Consider the following 20879-nt stretch of genomic DNA (forward strand, 5'->3'; position numbering starts at 1 on the left):
AAACAGCAGCCTGCCAGAAAGCATTTCTCTCCTAAAGTCCTGGCACAAGTCACATGACCAGGGGCAGCTGGGAAATTGACAAAATGTCTAGCCCCATGTCAGATTTCAAAATTGAATATAAAAAAATCTGTTTGCTCTTTTGAGAAATGGATTTCAGTGCAGAATTCTGCTAGAGTAGCAATATTAAGTGATGCATTTTGAAAAAAACATGTTTTCCGATGACAGGATCCCTTTAAGGTTCTATGGAGGAGAGAGTGTCAGGTTAAAATAATCAGATTTAGGGAGAGTATGCAATGTTAAATTATGTGTCATTTTTTTCTATCCAAGGTAAATTTCTTCTCATGACCTTCTGAAAGGTAGGCTTTTGCCATACTTTATAATATACCACCTGGAAAATTAGGATACTTAAGCCTGCTACCCTACTTGTTCCAGATATGACAAGCCTCCATCAAACAGCAGTAAGCCCCATACCTTTAAGATAACCTGGTATAATGTAGTGATATTCTGAGACAATTTGTAATTGTTTTTTTATCCAGGGCTGCTCCGGCCATGAGACAAGGTGAGAATATTGCCTCAGGCAGCATGGAGCAGCCAGTTACCAGAGGCGGCAAAAAGCCACCTCTGGTAACTTTGAGAGCTGAATTTCCGATTGGCCCCTCCATGACCCGTTCCAATGCTACAAGTTAGAAGTGCGGAGCGTGAAGGGGGGCGGCAGCAGCCCCTGAAATTAGCCTGTTTTTATAATTTGTGGTTACTTCGCTTTTTATTCAGCAGTTCTTCATTTTGCAATTTCAGCAATCTGGGTGCTAAGGTCTAAATTACCCTAGCAACCACACACTGATTTGAATAAGCAACTGGAATGTGAATAGAAAAGGGCATGAATAGAAAAATATAGAATACTTGAATAATAAGTAGCAATAACAATACATTTGTAACTATACAGAGCATTTGTTGGGGGGGGGCAGTGACCCTCATTTGAAAGCTGGAGTGAGTCAGAAGGCAAGTCATTAAAAAAATAAATAAAATAAAGTTGCTTAGAATGGGTCGGTTTATAACAAAACTAAAAGCGCCCCTTTAAGTTACCCTCTCACCTTTACACTATAATGATAGTTTTTAAATGGGAAATGTAGTTCATGGAATGTGAGTAAATTTAATGTTTCAGGGGATTGGGCTGCAAAAGCACATGCATTGGTAGATATATATACAGTATATATATATAGAGGGTATGGGAGTAATTAACTGGGGATACAGGTGTTTGAGCACAGTAACATAAGGGCTCTGCGTGCAGCTCTAACACTGTAGTCCACTGGCAATTATCCACAAGCTGCTGTTATAGGGTTTGGCGTTAGAAGACAAGTTGTCGGTTTAAAAGGGCAAGTCAGCGCTTGACAACCACATCCGAGACACCCCGACAATAGGCATATGTAGCCTGCTGAACTACAACCCCCACAATTCCCTTTTCATCAGTGGCCCGCTTGCCAGAGGCGGGAGATGATAACGCAGCCCGGCTGAGACGTTAGAGTCAGGGAATCGGGGATTCCCTACTAGCGACGTCACAGTCCGATGAAAGAAGTCGTGTTTCCCGCTGCAGCGGCCGCTCCACTCAGGGATGCGAAACAGAGGGAATCCTAGTGATGTCACAAGGCCGGCCTTATCCCCTTGCGCTGCCAACTCCTCCACCAATCGGATGGCAGCACAGGTGATTCCCGCTAGAGCAGCCGCCTGATCTCCACCTTTAATAGAAGAATAGTCCCCTGGGGAGCATCACTGTGAGCTGGAGACAAAGGGACTGGCTGCACCGGGGCTCAAGCAAAGCAAATTCTGCAGCCATGGATTGGAAGTTAGAAAAGATTTATATATATATATGTACTTTTTGTACAGGTGACCATCAGAGCTTGCATAGAGCTGCTCCCCCTTCTCATGCATCTCTAACGTGCTCTCTCTTTCTAGGAGAGTGTCATGAAAACACCTGGGAAAGACCTCAGGGCAGAGAATAACCAAGGTGAGTAGATTTGTTGTACTACATACTCATAGGCTTCTCTTAGCACTGCGTGAAAGCTTGCAACTCCCTGCATCCTTACATCGTCATCTCTTTGTGGCATGAAGGGAGCTGTAGTTTTACCCCTCCAGTAATACAGTTTGTCTCCAGGCACTGCATACTCACTATATTCTCATCATATGGATCCAGGGGTTTAAAGGAACAGTAACATCAACAAATGTAATTGTTTTAAAGTAATACATATACAAATATAATGTAGTGTTGCCCTGCGCTGGTAAAACTGCTGTGTTTGCTGCAGAAACACTACTATAGTTTAAATAAATAAGCTTCCATTCATAGGAGAAAAGCCCCAGGTTACACAGCAGATAGCGGATAAGCTCTGTAGAACATAATGATGTTATCTGTTATCCCTTATTTAACCTGTGCCATATAATCTTTTTTTCAATTCACACCATTGCTACATAGCAGCTTGTTTATATGTATAGTAGTGTTTTTGAAGCAAACACGTCAGTTTTACCAGTGCAGGGCAACCCTACATGCTATTTTCATTACTTTAATTTTTTGGTGTTACTGTTCCTTTAAATATAAAGGAAGTAGACCTGCAACTGTTGGGTGGGGGGGGCTGTTTATAGTAGGCGCAAACAAACTGCCTGGCGCACGTGATTCTGCAATTCAGTATCTTTTCTGTCACAATGTTTCGGGGGTGAGCTCCTTTGTCAGGTATTGGCGAATATGATTCCTAATGAAGGCTTTTTTTAAATTATGTTTTTATTATTTATTGGTTGATAACATTACAGATTGCTGGAATAATGCACCCCTTGTTGTAAATTAAATGAGAGGCGTTACATGACCATATATAGGCACAAGGCCAAAGTCATCGTACTTTAATACGGATCTCGGAACTCAAAGAAGGATTTTGATCTCATATTTAGATCTCATGCTTTAAAGTAGGTGGTTAAGGTTGCAAACTCTGATGCACTACAACATATCCTGCCAATACCCAATTGCCTTCATAATATAATAGGTATAATATAAGAATGCATAATATTAAAGGGGAACTCCGGCTTCCAAACCAAAATTTGATAAAGAGGCACACATAACACAGAAACCCCTAATATACCCATCCCAGTTATCTGTTTCTTCAAAAAGTATGACTAAATTCCATTCTCTTTGCTGAAATCCAGCTGTTTAACAGTTTCTTTCTGGCAGGGAAGGAGGGACTAAACACTGATGTTACAAATTGTAACAACTTTTCCACAGCTTACAGACAGCATGCAGGAACTACATAACCCACAATGCATTGCACTATGATGTTCCTTTCCTAATTGAAATCACGTGTGCAGGGAATTGTGGGGTTTGGAGGATGTAGGCTGAGAATACAAAGTAACAGTAGTCAGCCAGCTCAGAAAAGTAGTCAGACAGATCAGTAGGAGAGCAGGGGGCTAGGTTAGGGAACTGTCAGAAACCATTAAAAATCATGAAAAGTCAGCATATTTTTTAATTGAGATATATTGCAAAGTTGCTAGAAATTATGGTAACTTTTCAAAAAGCGTAAGTTATATTTTTTTTCCTCTTTAACTGATGATTCATAATATATAATACATCGTTTTCTTCCCAGGGGAATTCAACTTTTTACGATAAAACTGACCCCACTATAGAAGGTGCCATAAACTTCCTTTTTTTGTCTTTCTTAAAAGTGAACAAAAGACAATGACATTTAGAAAACAAGGGGTTAGTAACTAGGCATCCATGCTAGTTATTATTTATCAGTGGTAGATGTGATGTCCAGGACTAGGGAAGTTTCTTTTTGCTTTTATCCTAACAATCCCCACTTGCTTAACTATGTACATCATGCATTTACTTTTAAAATAAGCAGTTGACTTTTTTTTTTTGTTGTATTCTGTCTGTAAGGTACTTCATTGTAAGATAAAGTGAAGAACTAGTAAGATTTATACATCTGTGACAGGTGATAAAGGTTTGGACCAATGAGGCAGTGCACTTGCTAGCTGGCTGTTGTGTTCTGGAAGCTTACAGCTGCTAGCTGCACTCCACATTGTTTCATTCTGAGCAGCGTTTAGTTGTGAAACAGCACCATCTTGTGGAATAAAAGGTATATATAAAAGGTAAATATATAATTATATATATAATTAGGTGGTTTTTTTTTTTTACTGTACTTTGAAACAGTTTGTATTTTGAGCAGAAGACTTATGGGTGTATATCTAGGAACCTGCTTTTGGTAGGCAGTGTAGTTTTAGCTGGCTGCTTGCTATTAAATTCAGCAGTCGCTTATACTCTGCCACCGACAACAGGGATAAAATTCAGCAACGGCACAAATAGTAGGATGGAATAATATCCTTTCCCTGAAGATCTGTGTTTAGAGGGAAGGCAGTGTAATGTTAGCTGGTTGGAAAGTATCAGACACCGGTTAACTTACACCTGCCCCCCTTCTTCACATTTGTTCGTCGACTGATCAATTCTGCCCATTCCTTAATATCAAGATCAGATCAAGGAGTTTGCAAGGCATGACTGATCAATACAGATTAGATGCATGTCATAAGATAAAATGTATATGAAAATAAATTTGTGTACAGCTCCGTTTGTGTTAATTAAATCAACATTTTCTAGGAAGCTATCTACCTTAATTTGCGTCCAAATATTAACAGTATAACCGCTCCTAGATTTCCAAATACAGTGCAAAACGGCTCACCCTTTTCCCTGATTGGGCTGGGTGTATATACCCCAGGCCCCACATTTAAGGGTTCCCAAACACTTCAGCCAAGTATGTATCCCAAATGAGAAAAAGCGCATTCACCAAGTTTTGTGAGTGGCCCGGGTGCATCACCCCGAACCCGTAGTTGAGGGTGTGATCAGGATCCAAAAGTTTGGCAATCACTTCCAGAAGCCACTCGATGTCAAGTGGCTTCTGGAAGTGCTTTCCAAACTTTTGGATCCTGATACAGGTATGGGACCTATTATCCAGAATGCTCGGGACCTGGAGCTTTCCAGATAACGAGTCTTTCCGTAATTTGGATCTTCCCACATTAAGCCTACTAGAAAATCATGTAAACATTAAATACACACAATAGGCTGGTTTTGCTTCCAATAAGGATTAATTATATCTTAGTTGGGATCAATTACAAGCTACTGTTTTATTATTATAGAGAAAAAGGAAATCATTTTTTAAAATTTGGATTATTTGATTATAATGGAGTCTATGGGAGATGGCCTTTCCGTAATTCTGAACTTTCGATCCCATACCTGTAACATAAAATGTACTGCACTGCAAAGTTTACCAGTTATTATACTGGCCTGCTTAGAGAAGCACTAAAGTCTTGTTATTGTTGTTTAACTGATTCCATAAATGTATTATACTCTTTATATTAGGGATGCACTGAATCCAGGATTCGGTTCGGGATTCGGCCAAGATTCGGCCTTTTTCAGAAGGATTCGGATTCGGCCGAATCCTTCTGCGCGGCCGAACCCTAATTTGAATATGCACATTAGGGGCGGGAGGGAAATCGCATAACTTTTTTGTCACAAGACAAGGAAGTAAAAAATGCTTTCCCCTTCCCACCCCTAATTTGCATATGCAAATTAGGATTCGGTTCAGAATTCGGCCGAATCTTTCAGGAAGGATTCGGGGGTTCGGCCGAATCCAAAAATGTGGATTCGGTGCATCCCTACTTTATATAGACAGTAGGTCTATGCCAGATAAGTCTGTCATAGTACAGTATCTCCAATGTTGTTATTCCATGTCTTCTATGTCTTTCTCTTCCATGTAATATGGCCGGTGCAAGAGTTGCAACTAATTTGTGCTGGGCACCTAGACTGAATTCCAGATGATTGGTTTATTGTACAAAGCTGCCATTCATTCAGATCTGTACAGCTACTTGCTACTAGTGGAGTTGGTTACTAGACATGAATTAATGTAGGACTTTAGGGACGTTCTAAAGAAATCATGGTTTAATGATCGGCTTTCTGTATTGTGTTGATAATTTGACTTCTTTATTCAGTGTTTCATGTGTGTTGTATCTGTGAGCATCGAATATAATTAAATACCCTCACGGGCAGCCCAGGAAACACGGAATAAACAAAGTCTGTGTATGTGTGGTGATTAGGCAGTGTATCGTTAGTTTGCTGTTGAACTTAAACCAGCAGCTATGTACACTACCACATCAGCATATGACGCATCATCTTTTTACATAGAAGAGGTCGCTTGCACATGGTAAAAAATAAAAAAGTCAAGGGCATTTTTATTGTGGATAGAAGTGGGGCATCCAGAAGGATTCAAATTCAAAACTTTGATTTTTTATATGGTCAAATTCGATTAGGGGAGTTATCCAAAATCGATTCGAGTTTTTTAAAAAAATTCTAATTTGATTTTCGAGATTTATCATACCCTTTAAGAATTCGAATTCGACTATTCGTCACCTAAAACCTGCAGAATTGCTGTTGAAATCAATGGGAGAGATCCAGGGATCACTTTGGAGAGGTTTGCAGCCTTCCTGACATTTTAGGTTTTTCCAGAGAAAAAACTCTAATCCAGTTTAATCAAATTCAATTCGAGTTTTTGAAGCAGGGGTCCCCAAACTTCTCTACCCGTGAGCCACATTTGTAAATGTAAAATAAGTTTGAGAGCAACATAATCATGCAAGAAGTTCCTATAGGTGCAAAATATGGAATGTTATTGGAATTGGTAGCCCTTATGTGGACTTGCAGCCAACATGAGGCTCTGTTTGGTTTTTATACAACTAAAACTTGCCTTCAACCAGGAATTCAAAAATAAGCACCTAGTTTGAGGCCACTGGGAGCAACATTCGAGGTTAGAGAGTAACATGTTTCTCACTGCTTTTTTTGCATTCTTCACCGGCAAAGGGATGTGATATATTAGGGCTGGTACAGTAAATACTATATTTCCTTCTTTGGTTGTTTTTTCCATTAATTAAGCTTTTGTAAAAGATCCAGTAGCACCAAAATAGTAAATTATACCTCATGGCAGCAGTCCTTGTTTTTTGTATGACAAAGATTGGTATTTTTAGATGTGTATAGAACCATACATTTTGTTTAGCCACTGTTTATAGCATAACTCTTTGGCTTATGCATTTGAGGTTTAAAATCCTTATACCGGTAAAGGATCCATTATCCGGAAACCCATTATCCAGAAAGCTTAGAATTACAAAATGACCATCTTTCATAGACTCCATCTTATCCAAATAATCCAAACTATTTCCTTTTTCTATGTAATAATAAAACGGTTCCTTGTACTTGATACCAACTAAGATATAATAAATCCTCATTGAAAGCAAAACCAGCCTTTTGGGTTTATTTAATGTTTACATGATTTTCTAGTAGACTTAAGGAATAAAGATCCAAACTATGGAAATATCTGTTATCTGGAAAACCCAAGGCCCCAAGCATTCTGGATAGTCCCATACCAGTACACTCTTTGTTGAATTACTAACGCAGACCTAGCATGTTACTTTCTTGTATTGAAGTGCTATTGACTTTATGGGGCATAGTTATCAAAGAGTGATCTCCAGTTCACAAAAAGTATATTATGAACTGAATAGGGTGTACAAATGATTAAGCTTAATACAAATTGATCAGTATTTTTTAACCTTGGGGAATTGGGCATATTATAGGGCAACAATACACAAACCTGTTCTTTTAACAATGACTCTAAACACACCTCGAAATCTACAAAGGCATTTATGCAGGGGGAGAAGTACAACAAATTTATGCAGAGGGAGAAGTACAACAAATTTAATTGAACTGGAGAGATTTTGTATGGACGAAAGGTCAAAGATACCACCATTCAGACACTCATCAAAGGTTATTCCATTTGCGTTTACCTTTGTTCTTCTTTCTTTCTTTTCTTGCTTCTCTTCCCTTTAAGAAATTTGGGAAAGCACAGATACCGGATTAGGCAATCCCGCCCATGTAACACAGGTTGATTTGAAGGAGATGCAGATAAAAACGACAGTGACTAGTTTATTAGATAACTGTGAAGGTTTATTTGCTGTATAGAGCTACATGTGTTGCAAGTCTTCCAATTCTGCTTGCCAATCTGTGATAATGTCAACTGTTTTATAACTTACATGTTCATACGTGTGCTTATACTATGCTTGTTCAAGTTTTACGGAAAATAAAAATCTTTAAAAAAAAAAAAAAAAAAAAAAAAGGTTATTCCATTTGCAAAAGGAGGCTCAACTAAGTATTGATGTAATATCCCTGTTGGGTGCCCACATTTATACACCTGTCTAATTTTGTTATGATGCATATTTTCTGTTAATCCAATAAACTTTATGTCACTGCTGAAATACTACTGTTTCCATAAGGCATGTTATATATTAAGTTGCTACTTTGAAAGCTCAGCCAATGATAAACAAAACTCCAAAGAATTAAGAGGTGTTCCCAAATTTTTGCATATGACTGTATATATTGCACTCACACCATCTTCTCTGGCTTCATGTTCAGGAACTCATTCAAACCCCAAGAAGTGTGTATGACAATCAAAATCAAAAATCATGAGCCAAATAAAAGTTTTAACACAAACAAGTAGTTAGAGCCCTGTTAGAGCCCTGCTGTTGGTAAATAAAGGCAATTTTTTACTTTATCCTGGAGTGCTGCCCATTGGGGAAGGACACTGCGGGAGGTGCACCCAAGCAATTGAGAAAATTAACCAGGTGTGTGCCCCTCAAATCCTCTGCCCTGTAATGGATAGAAGAAAAGCCCAGGCTTGGGGTTTAATATAGCCTTACTTCATTGCAACTTGCACTGGGGGCCAGTCCATGTAGTACTACGGGGAATGCGACTGCTGAAGGTGAAGCAGGGACACATAAATCTTTACATACATATATAGTTGTCAAACATCTAGGGGTTTATGAGATATTTTAAATAATGAGATATTTTCAGATAAAAACTCCCATAAATTCGACCAATCGAAATGTATTAAAAAAATAGAAATTTAAAAAGTCGGATGAATTATATCGACCTGAAAACTTGATTAGAAAAAACTTGAATGTCAGGAAGGCTTTAATCAACTCCCTGGACGTCTCCTATTGACTTAAACAGCAATTCAGCAGGTTATAGGTGGCGAATAGTCGAATTCAAGTTCTTAAAGGGCCAGAGTATGATAAATCTTGAAAATCAAATCTAGTTTTGAATTCGAATTTCGAATTTTCAATTTGACCCTTGATAAATCTGCCCCATCATGTTGGACAAGACTTCCCAGTTTCTAGAACTCGTTCTTGCCTATTTAAAATGAGATTCTTGAGCCAACGTTCTCCCCCATAAATCTTGCAAAAGCAAGTTATTGAAATGTTACATTTGTAAAAAGGGACACATACACGTGTTCAGTTGACAAAAGGATTTACAAAAAGTACAAAATGACCACAATTTAACCTAAAAAGATATAAACAATTCTGGGGAGTTTTTTTCTAAGAATAGTCCAGTGCCATTGACCACACATTATTTCAGAGTTCTTCTTTCTTCTTCATGATTATTTGCCTGACTAAAGAGGCCACTTCAGGCCGGATACTCTCAGCAGTCTCATCAGGCCTCCAGTATTTCACAACTTGGCCTTGGGGGTCAACCAGATATTTCCAGAAATTCCATCGTGGTTCTTTTTTAGTTGAATCTGAACCAAAGCAAAAATACGTAAATTAGTCTCAATGTCCTTGTGTAACTAAAACTGCAATATATTGGGGGGCGAATATAATATGAGGCACAAAGACTGTGGCTTGTCTAGTCACTCATCTCAAAACAAACATCAGATTGGGCAAATGTTACACCTTTTATTGCATTACCTTTGCAATTTACCTTGGTGTCTTAGTGAACCCTAAACACTCCTAGTGACTCTAATAGCTAGCCTTCAAACCTGATCAGATAGTACTCGTATTTAAAAACCATACCAGGGTACTTTAATGTAAAGCAAGCTGCCCCATCTTTCTGCCTGCTGGATACATGGACATTTGTCACTGAAAAAGTTCTGTACTGCCATGTCCACCAAGGGTAACACGGGTTACTGAGATAAGGCAGCAAAATGTTGTATGTAACCTGGGCTGGTGCAAGAATTCAATTTGAAAGTATAGGAAACAGACCAGGAACAGGCAGTACTTTAGTCTGCAAACACCCTTTATTGGTGTATTTTCACTCACGACATGTTTCGGGAACCAGTCCCTTTTTCAAGTCCAAGAATGCCATCCTGGGCTAGGAGGTTAAAGGAACAGGAAAGGGTAAAGATAAAAACTGGTCTGTGCAAAATAAAAAACAGTTCCTGGATGTTTCTGGATGATTGACTGGATGTATAACAGAACAGGACACTACTTCCTGCTTTTCAGCTCTCTAACTCTGAGTTAGTCAGCGACTTGAAGGGGGGCCACATGGGACATAACTGTTCAGTGAGTTTGCAATTGATCCTCAGCATTCAGCTCAGATTCAAAAGCAACAGTTATGACCCATATGGCCCCCCTCAAGTCACTGATTGGTTACCAGGCAGTAACCAGTAATCAGTGGAAACCAAGAGAGTTGCAAAGCAGGAAGTAGTGTTCTGGCTATTATGTTAGACAAACAGCCACTCCAGCCTTTATACATTACATTTTTGCCTAACTAAATATATTAGAAACATTTTTTATTTTGCACAGCCTATCTATTTACCCAGTTTTTATTTTTGGGCGTCTAAACAATTGGCACACCCTGGATGATTTGAGTATCATGGGATGTATCTGACACCAGGATTCATCTCTAATTTTCACTCTGCTTCATTTTTAAAAGGGAATGTTTAATACAAAAAAAAAAAGTAAAATCTTGTCAGGCAACTTGCCATTGACCTTCATTTTAGCCAATAGAAACTGCAGCCCTCCACTGGCACAGAGAAAGTGGATATTAGATGGGGTATGGTTATTAATATAAAAAACACTTTTAGCATTGTGACACATCAGAGCAGTTACCATGTGAGTGAGCTGCAGACAAAAGCGTATGGAAATGTGCATCTCCTCTGCAGTCTGTTTTTCATTCATTCTACAAAGTCGTATCACCTAGAAAGTAGATTTCAGCTGCCATATGTCAGAGACTCAGGGAATTCACTCTAACGTGGATCCAGGGTTCATTTCTGATATGAAACCCAACACCATGGAAAATTTCAGCAGTAACAAAAGCTTTTCCTGGACTGTAATTATCTTTTTTGGGTGTATAATTACACAGGAATGCTCGAGCCATCTGCCACCTAGAAAAGCTGCATTCATGGTTAAAAGGTAAATCTAGTATTGTATGTGGATTCAATTATGTGAACTTTAAAGGCACAGAAGTTCGACACAACAAGAAATAAAACATGTGCATTACTCTTTCTCACCAGAATGGGGTCCTCCACCCACAAAATTATATTTGCTGTAGTAAAAGAAAATGTAATCCTAAGCAACTTTCCAAATGTTAATCTGATATTAATTCAACATTTTCCTGGTAAATAATGCAGTTGAAAACAGTATTTGTTTATCGCTTTCTGTTCTTTTTAGCTTTTTATTCAGCAGCTCTTTAATTTACTAGGGCCCAAATTACCCTAGCAACCATGCATTGATTTGAATAAGAGACTGAATTATGAATAGGAGAGGGACTGAATAGAAGGATCAGTAATCAAAAGTCTCAATAACAATACATTTGTTGCCTTACAGAGCATTTGTTTTTTTAGAAGGGGACAGCCACGCCCATTTGAAAGCTGCAAAGAATCGGAAGAAAAAGACAAAAAACTATAAAAAAAAAATAATGAAAACCAATCGAAAAGTTGCTTAGAATTGGTCGTTCTATAACAAAAGAAAAGTTACTTTAAAGGTGAACCACCCTTTTACACATAAAGATCAGCTTGTTTGCCTACATTCAGGTGGGCGATATCAGGCTGATCCGATCATAGGCCCTAGAGCCCAACGATTGGATCATGCGGGCAGTCGGATCTCAGGACCACATCAACCAACAGATGTTGTCCGCGATACAACGAGATTTTTACTGCTGCCCGATCGACATCTGGTCAACTTTTGGCCAGATATCGATCGGGGAAGCCCGAGGGAGGGCCCCGTACACAGGTCAATATGCTGCCAACTCGGTGTATCGGCAGCTTTTATCAGCCCATGTATGGCCGCCTTTAAGGTGGCGCATAGATTTTCAAAAGATATTTTCGTTATGGTAAGACCAAGCTTATCCTTAAATGATCACTTCAATGTACAATTTGTCCATCAACTATAAAGACCATTTCACGTGATATTGTCTAGTTGAAGCCAGGAGAACTGTGGGTAGCTGCCTGCTTTGCCCTGCAAACAATTGGACAATGGATACATTTCACTGTGAACAATGAAACTTTTATAACCTGACCAATTGATTTTCTGACTGACGTTGGACAAGAAATGGTTAGATGCACTCACCTCACAATAATTCGACACATTTGTTGGGTCGCAACTAGAATTGGTCGTTAAGGAGAGAAAAATCTTAATGTCTATGACCACCTTTACAATCAGCTGGCTTGCAGCATTGTTTCTGAAGTTAAAGCCAGTGCAGAGAATGCAATTACTTACATTTCAAATATCTTTAAATGTACTGAAGATTTGAATGAATGTACATTGTCATAAATGAATGAAAACTAATTACATTTTAGCTTTCTTGTTCAACCTGTAGCCAGTAGCTATGTGTCCAGTGTTTTACTTTTTATAAAAACATTCATAATCTGAATTGATTTTCGGTGGTGTAGCAGAGGCACAGGCAGACTATTCCTAATTATACCCAATCATTAGCTCTTCTTAACTTCAATTATCGAAATATATTTAATTTCCAACAGGTTTTAAATGAGGGAAAACTAATTTTAAGCGACAAAATGCTAATGGCGTTAATCTGTAAATAAGAGCAGTGTTTGCTTGTCATACATGCACTGCTGACTCTGACTCTGGAATAAGTGTATCTGAAACCAACTTCTTTCTGTTAAGAACTGGCAGTGAATAGAAAGAGACCTACAAAATGGGCTTATTTGTCTTAGTGCAATTGCCCATAGCAACCATGAATTTGTTTTGATCAGTCTGCCTCCAATTAGATAATGAAATCAAAGATTGGATTGGTTGCTATGGACAGCTGTCTTAGTAAATCAGCCCAAAACATTAATTACAGTGCACAATATTTTTATGGTGACCTACAACATTGGTGGCAATGAAATGTCAGTATGTATCTGTATATGCATTAGCTGAGGCTCTCATGCATGGCTCTCATGCATGGGCCTTTTCCCTGCGTTCCGCTGCGGTGGGGTTTTTTTCATGAGCAGGGAAATGCAAGAGTTAATGCAGCCTCTGCTATTGACTGACTGTACTCATTCTGGCATAGGGAAATGGTGAACAGAGGTTAATGCATCAAGTTGCATTGGCGCTTTGCTGCTTCAGAGTTACCACAACATCATTTAGGAGTACAGGTTGCATGTCTTCATGTGTTGCTGTGGAACACATGCAGGACCCACTGCAAGGAATCGCATAAAGAAACTCCTGGATTTATGAGCTTTAAATGAGCCATTGGAAGTAAAATTGATTACAAATATCATTGCAATACAGGTATGTGCCATGTTATCTGGCTTGCCAAGAGAGCACCAAGAAAAGGTGCCCATGCACAATAAGATTTTTGCCCGATATGCCCACCAACAGCAGGGCGATATTGGTTTAATGTTCGGCCCTAGGGGCAAATGATCAGATTACAAAGAAGAGAGTGGGCGCCAACGGGATGAGGACCACATCAACTAGCCAATGCAGTCCTCTATCGGCAGAAAAATCAAACCTCCCTGATTGATATCATGCCAGATATCGATCGGAGAGACCCGTTAGAAGCCCCCATACACTGGCAGATAAGCTGCAGAATCGTTTCAGGAGAGATAATTCTCAGTATTGTCTATACCAGGGTATTTACTGGTGTTTTTTTAGCTTCAACCAGGCCTGGACTGGGATTTAAAATAGGCCCTGGCATTTCAAGTATGCAGAGGCCCAAATAGCCCCCCTACTGGCCCACTAAATAGTGACTGTATATAGCATCTCACAGCAGCCCCTCTGGCATTTGCCAGAATCCACAGATTGCCAGTCCAGGCCTGGCTCTAATAAATCTTGGGCGACAAGTAGCACAATGGGTCATTGCCCTTAAGGGTTAAGTAATTAAATATAATAAAGGTGCATATACATTGCTATAGTCTGTGTTCATTGGGTACTTACCAACAAGGAACCTATAGGCCGGCTCTGCCTCTGAGCCCAGGATCTTTATTTTGCTGAACATGGGAAATGTCACTCCATAATTCCTTTTGGCCAAAGCCCCTATCTCCTGGTTAGTGCCGGGCTCCGACTCCCCAAACTGATTGCAAGGGAAAGCTAAAACGGTGAAATGGGAAGGGCCAAACTCCCTGTGCAGCTCCTGCAGAGATCTGTAGTTTGCCTCAGCGTGCGGGCAGCCACTGGCCACGTTTACAACCAGAGACGCCTGCAGGACACAAAGCAATGGGATTTACTAAGAGCAAATGTCTCTCTTGCCTTTCATCTTTTCATAGGGAAGAGCAGCTGCTGCTGGGGCCTGTGCTACGACTGTTTCCCTATACTATAACATGCAGCGAATGGAAAGGGATTTGTAAGTAAACCCAATAAGGATCTATAACATGCATAAGGATTACAAGGAACCTGCCAGTGCAGGAGATTACAGATACAGAGAAAGGGGTCGCACTTCAACTCCCACAATCCCCTGACAGCCTCTCGCAATGCAACATGCCCTGACACCCCACCAGCTGTACAAAATAGTTACTGGCTACCCCAGATCATGCACTAGGTATAGCACTCCATGCACCCAGATTGCGCTCTAGGTATAGCACTCCATGCACCCAGATCATGCACTAAATATAGCACTCCATGCACCCAGATCATGCACTAAATATAGCACTCCATGCACCCAGATTACGCTCTAGGTATAGCACTCCATGCACCCAGATTGCGCTCTAGGTATAGCACTCCATGCACCCAGATCGCGCTCTAGGAATAGCACTCCATGCACCCAGATCATGGCTTTGGGTATAGCACTCCATGCACCCAGATCATTGCACCCAGATCGCTATCTAGGTTCATCACTCCATGCACCCAGATCATTGCACCCAGATCTTGCTCTAGGCATAGCACTCCATGCACCCAGATCATGCTCTAGGTATAGCACTCCATGCACCCAGATCATTGCACCCAGATCGCTATCTAGGTTCATCACTCCATGCACCCAGATCATTGCAGCCAGATCGCGCTCTAGGTATAGCACGCCATGCACCCAGATCATTGCATCCAGATTGTGCTATAGTTATAGCACTCCATGCACACAGATCAAGCTTTAGTTATAGCACTCCATGCACACAGAATGCACTCTAGGTATAGCACTCCATGCACCCAGCTCATGCACTAGGTATAGCACTCCATGCACCCAGATGTGGAGCCCAATTTGCCCACATGGCACTTTGCACCAATTCACAGTGCTAGTGGGTGTGCAAGCAGTGCATGCTGGGAGATGCTGGGAGGGTACAGATGTTGCCCTTACAGTGACCCAAAGTTTATTTAGAGGGAGAAGTAAATGTCATCTCCTTGTCAGCAGCGGCTCCTACAGACACAGGGACAGATGGTGCAGCCCAGGCGGGTACTTACTTTGCCCCTGTATTTAGATAGGGCCACAGCTCTGCCCTTGGCATCCGTCACCTCGTACGAGTAGAAGTCTCCCCCTTTGGCCCTGAGGAAGCCGAGCTGCAGGACACACAGGATCCCGGTGCAGAGAAGCATTGAGAGGAACACCACGGAGACTTTGGCTTTGGGGGAAGAGAACTTCAAGGGGTAGGGGTTTAGCGGCTCCATGTTGGAGGCTCAGCGGAGAAGTCTGAGCAAGTCCCAGGAATGCGGTTGGGAGGAGCAGCCCGTGGCTCAGTCGGTGACACGCAGGGAAATAATGTTCAGCTGAGGATCTTGGGAAGTCCGTGCGGAGGCGATAAAGTTCAATCCGGCTGTTCCACTACAAGTCCCGGCATTCCCCGACACACTGCGTTGCGCTGAGAGAGGCGCTCGCCTGTTCCACTAGAACTTCCAGGGGGGGGGGATTGGAACAGATGAGCAACAGCCGGGGGACTGCGAGCTGCACACACGTCTTCTACGGGGCTGTCCGATGTTTGCCGATTCCATAAACCGGGAATGCAAGGGTTAAATAGGATGTGGCATGTCTGGCCCTCATCCACTCGCCACTGCTGTTTGTATTGTGTTGCTTTGTATTCACTTTGCAACATTATTCACAATGGTCTCCTTATCCCTGAAATCAACAACATATGATACTGTGTCATTTAGCTCCGATTTGCTAAATATATTCATTTACAAGAACATTATCCCTTTAGTTTCCCACAGATTATTATCCCTAAAGCTCTTTACGTTTTTACATCTTTACATTTATTCAATGGTGTATGTTCTATATTCTGTAATCTGCCACTAGGTGGGGCTGTCTTCCATGGAAATTGCATTGCTGAAAAGGCTTCAGGCATAATTCAAACCAGCATTTTTATTTCTCCCTTCCAGATAAAGTTGTTTTGGATTGTCTCCATAGCCTTCTTAAGGTCCCCATAGACGCAACGATTCTTCTTGCCGAACGACCGATTTTAGGGAAGTCCGACCGATCCTTCGAAATTATTGTGCGGTTAGTGGGATTCGAATGATCGTACATCTTACGATTTTTCGGCCGACATCTGTCAGGAAATTGATCGGCCGGGTTAAAAAATCTTTCTCGGTCCCAGTGCAATCTATCTATGTTTGCAGGGACAAGCAGGCAGCTCCCCTTTGTTTTCCTGGCAAATTGGTCTTTTAGTTGATGGTCAAAAATTATGAATAAATGTCATTTTCTATGATGAAATCCAGCTGTTTAACAGTTCTTCTCTTTCTGCATCATTTCAAATCTTGGCAGGAAAAGAGGGACTAAACACTGATATTACAAATTGTAAGAACTACTCCACAGTTTACAGACAGTATGCAGGAACTACATAACCCACAATGCATTGCACTGTGATGTTCCTTTCCTTATTGAAATCATGTGTGCAGGGAATTGTGGGGTTTGGAGGATGCAGGCTAAGGATACAAAGTAACAGTAGTCAGCCAGCTCAGCAAAGTAGTCAGACAGATCAGCAGGAGAGCAGGAGGCTAGCTTTAGGGAAATGTCAGAAACAACTAAAAATCATAAAATGTCTGCATATTTTTTAAATGATGTATATTGCAAAGTTGCTTGAAATTATGTTTACTTTTCAAAAAGCTTAAGTTATGTTTGTGTGGAGTTCCCCTTTAAAGTCAGAATCAAGCAAAAAAAAAAATTGGACATTTTAGCTGCCTATTTACACAAGGCCACTCCTACCCCCAAACTAGACGACTTTTTCTCTGTATGAATTAAACAGTAATGCTTTGTACTTGATGTCAGGACTGTCATCGGGGGGGGAGGGAGGCAGGGGTGATTTTTGAATAGTGGGGTGGGGTTGGGTGAGTTGGAGGCACAATACATATAGCAGCATCAGTTACCCTTATTTGAAAGGTGGTTTGTGTCTCCTGCACTGTGACCTGGGAGATTTACATTCAATTACGCAATGTGAGTGGAATAGAGAAAATGGTAATTTCCAAAGACCGTGGTAAGTGCTAGTGACAACGGGACACACAATAAAACATTTGGTGTGAGGTACACTGGTTCCTTTCCATGTTCCTTTTGTTAGTAGCTCTGTTTCCACCAAATGGTGCCAAAACATGGATGAAATCCAGGGAATGGGTATTTCTCCCGTACCATCTGAAGAGCATTGCCAGGTGCCTGACCCACTGGTTCTGCTTCCATGTAAGTATATGTGGCTTTCACTCAAGCCTTTGCCTGTGTAGCGCTATAGTAAACTGCTTTGTATTTAGCAGTTATAGCTACTTTCCTTTGTGGGCTGATACCACAGATGAGCTCTATGTCTCAGGGGCAAGCCCTCGCAGCGGGGTGGAGGCAGGGTGTAGTGTAATTAGGTGTGATAGCACAATGATGGGTGCTAGTAGTTCTTTAACGGTTGAACATAGAACTGTATTTATTAAACAATAGCACATAGATCATTGATCCACAATGGAGCATAGAATATACACAGCAGCATAAAGGAAGCATATACTCACAGCACGTATAGGCTGAATCCCCACAGGCTAGGGAATACACAGCAGAGAGTAAGTTGGCAGCGTGTGAGGGGTATTGCCCAGTTTACAGGATATCTTCCAGTGGCAGACTAGGGGAATTCCTATCATCCCTATCTCAACACCTTAGTCCTTACTCCGGGTCAGTAATACACTGGGATCTTAATCCCGATAATCTCCTCGGCGGAGCCTTAAACTGCTCAACTATTTAGCGTCTCTATCACTCCTAGAGTGATCTATAATTGAGTATAGCTGTCTAATTACTAGGGCCAAGGCGCCTAGGGTCGACACTACCCATTCCCTTCCAGCCTGCTTGGTTGGGCTAAAGCAATGGACCCAGACCTCATGGTTCCCATACCATTTATACTCTGGCACAGTGCCATCTGGTGTACACTGTGAGAACTACAGGGGTTACATAAGCACAAAGTCCCCATAAGGACCTTTTAGGCATCCATATAACTAGGGATGTGTCTGTAATGTGTAAGGGTGTCTAAGATTTTCACATCCCTACACCTGCAAAATAATTTTCAGTCTACAAAACCCCTGATATTTAAAGTAAATCTTCAAAATAAGTGAATGTAAAATTAATTAGTAGGCTATTTTAAGCACTTTTGTAATTGACATTCATTATTTATTTTGTTTTTATTCCAAGATAACAAAGGATACATGTACTGTTAATATGAATGAATTTAGTAACAACTGCACCACCTGCTGGTCATTTTCCCATTCTGATGACCAAGTAGTCAAGGAAGTTGTCAGAAGAAAGAAAGAGGCTGCTCTGATGTTCTTCTGCTTAGGAATAAAATTAGAAACCTCTCTCAAATCTTTCTTAAGCCGAAGAACATCAGAGCAGCCTCTTTCTTTCTCCTGACAACTTCCTTGACTACTTGGTCGTCAGAATGGAAGGAAACTGACCAGCAGGTGGCGCTGTTGTAATAAAATTCATTCATGTTAACAGTACATGTATCTTTTGATATATTGGAATAAAAACAAAATAAATAATGAATGTAAATTACAAAAGTGGTTAGAATAGCTCTCTCATTAATTTTATATTCACTTATTTTAAAGGTTTACTTATCCTTTAAAGTATGAGAAGGAGACACATGGGACCTGGAGTTAGGCTGAGCTAATTTTGTTCAATTTCAGAGCTGAATTTGAAAATATAGATATGGCATCCCTTATCAGAAACCTGTTATAGTGAAAGCTCTGAATTACAGGAAGGCTGACTCCCACAGAGTTTATTATAAAAAAATAATTGTCATTTTTAAAAATTATTTTCTTTTTCTCTGTAATAATCAAACCTTACTTTGTATTTGATGGTAACTAAGCTGCACACATCTATTCTGGTGGCAAAATAACCCAATTATTTTTATTTAATGTTGAAATGATTTTTAGTGATTTAAGGTATGGAGTTCCAAATTACAGAAAGTACCCTTACCTGGTAAATCCAAGTCCCAAGCATTCTGTATAATAGGTTGCCCTGGTTGCTCAGGCTGTTGATCCAATGCAAGACAAAGCAGCTGATTTAAGAAGAAGGAAAGCTACAGGGACAGTTTATTGCCAATAGATTAGCCACAATAGTGCAAGCTATAACACTGCATTTATTCTGTATAATGCTTTACCATACCAGAGTAAGCAGCTCTAGACACTGTCTGTGTATGTTTATGATAGCAGCTGCCATATTAGCTTGGTGTGACATCACTTCCTGCTCACTCATAGCTCTGGGCTTAGATTACAGCAGGGAGGTGAGGAGGGAGGTGGGAGGGGGAGAGGCGCAAACCTGGAGGTTTAAGATGAAAGATGGAAGTCTGATACAGAAGCCCATGAGTACACAATAGAGGGAGGGAAAGAAATGCTGTGTTTCTTTTGACAGAGGACTCAGAGCAGCATTACTTTGAGGATTTACTGGTGTATTTATATAGATCTTTCTGATAAAGTTTACTTAGCTTTAACCTTTCCTTCTCCTTTTATAGACCTGTCTGTCAGTACCTTAATAAATAAGGTACTTTTAAGAGCAGGTGTGCAGTGAAGGAGTATTTCATTGTGTGCCATACAGCTTTGCAAGGCCCCAGGAGTGCATTCTTGAGCTCTATATTTTGTTGATCCACATCTATAATAATCTGAGGCTTATCTGACTGTATAGAAAGTAAGTAAAGTCTTAATGCATACAGTTTATTACCATTTACACCCATATATGGGCACTATGAGATGAAAGTGAGTGTAGGACTGGCCAGACCAGAGATGACTATGACATAGTTGGCCAACGTGAATGTATTGGACGAATAATCCCTTTATCTGTATTTTTATGCACAAAATGTCCTTAATACAGTATAATGATCCTATATTAGTGCAGATGATTTCTTATAAATGTTGTGGTCAAACCTTAAAAGCCCCCTGCAATGAAAATAGAGACACAATTCCAGCAAATAGTCCTGCTTTTTTCCAAGTGAAACCTGTCTAAATTTCTGTCTTAATATTGGGAAGGGGTTTTTTTTTTACAGTGAGAGCTGTGAATATGTGGAATTCTCTCCCTGAATCAGTGGTACAGGCTGATACATTAGATAGCTTTAAGAAGGGGTTGGATGGTGTTTAGTAAGTGAAGAAATACAGGGTTATGGGAGATAGCTCATAGTACAAGTTGATCCAGGGACTGGTCCAATTGCTATTTTGGAGTCAGGAAGGAATCT

At 40.4% G+C, this 20879-nt stretch overlaps 1 protein-coding gene across 1 annotated transcript; it reads right to left on the reverse strand.

Moving 5' to 3' along the window:
* Positions 1-7039: 7039 nt before the first annotated feature.
* On the reverse strand, positions 7040-16048 carry gpx8.S (glutathione peroxidase 8 (putative) S homeolog). The gene is given in 5 exon segments (NM_001091553.1): positions 7040-7841; positions 8192-8569; positions 8711-9638; positions 14218-14479; positions 15670-16048. Coding segments are annotated over 3 exon segments (630 nt in total). The 5' UTR covers positions 15874-16048; the 3' UTR covers positions 7040-7841; positions 8192-8569; positions 8711-9474.
* Between the last annotated feature and the right edge of the window lie 4831 nt (positions 16049-20879).

The sequence above is a fragment of the Xenopus laevis genome, chromosome 1S, assembly GCF_017654675.1.
Source record: "Xenopus laevis strain J_2021 chromosome 1S, Xenopus_laevis_v10.1, whole genome shotgun sequence".
Classification (NCBI taxonomy): Eukaryota; Metazoa; Chordata; class Amphibia; order Anura; family Pipidae; genus Xenopus; species Xenopus laevis.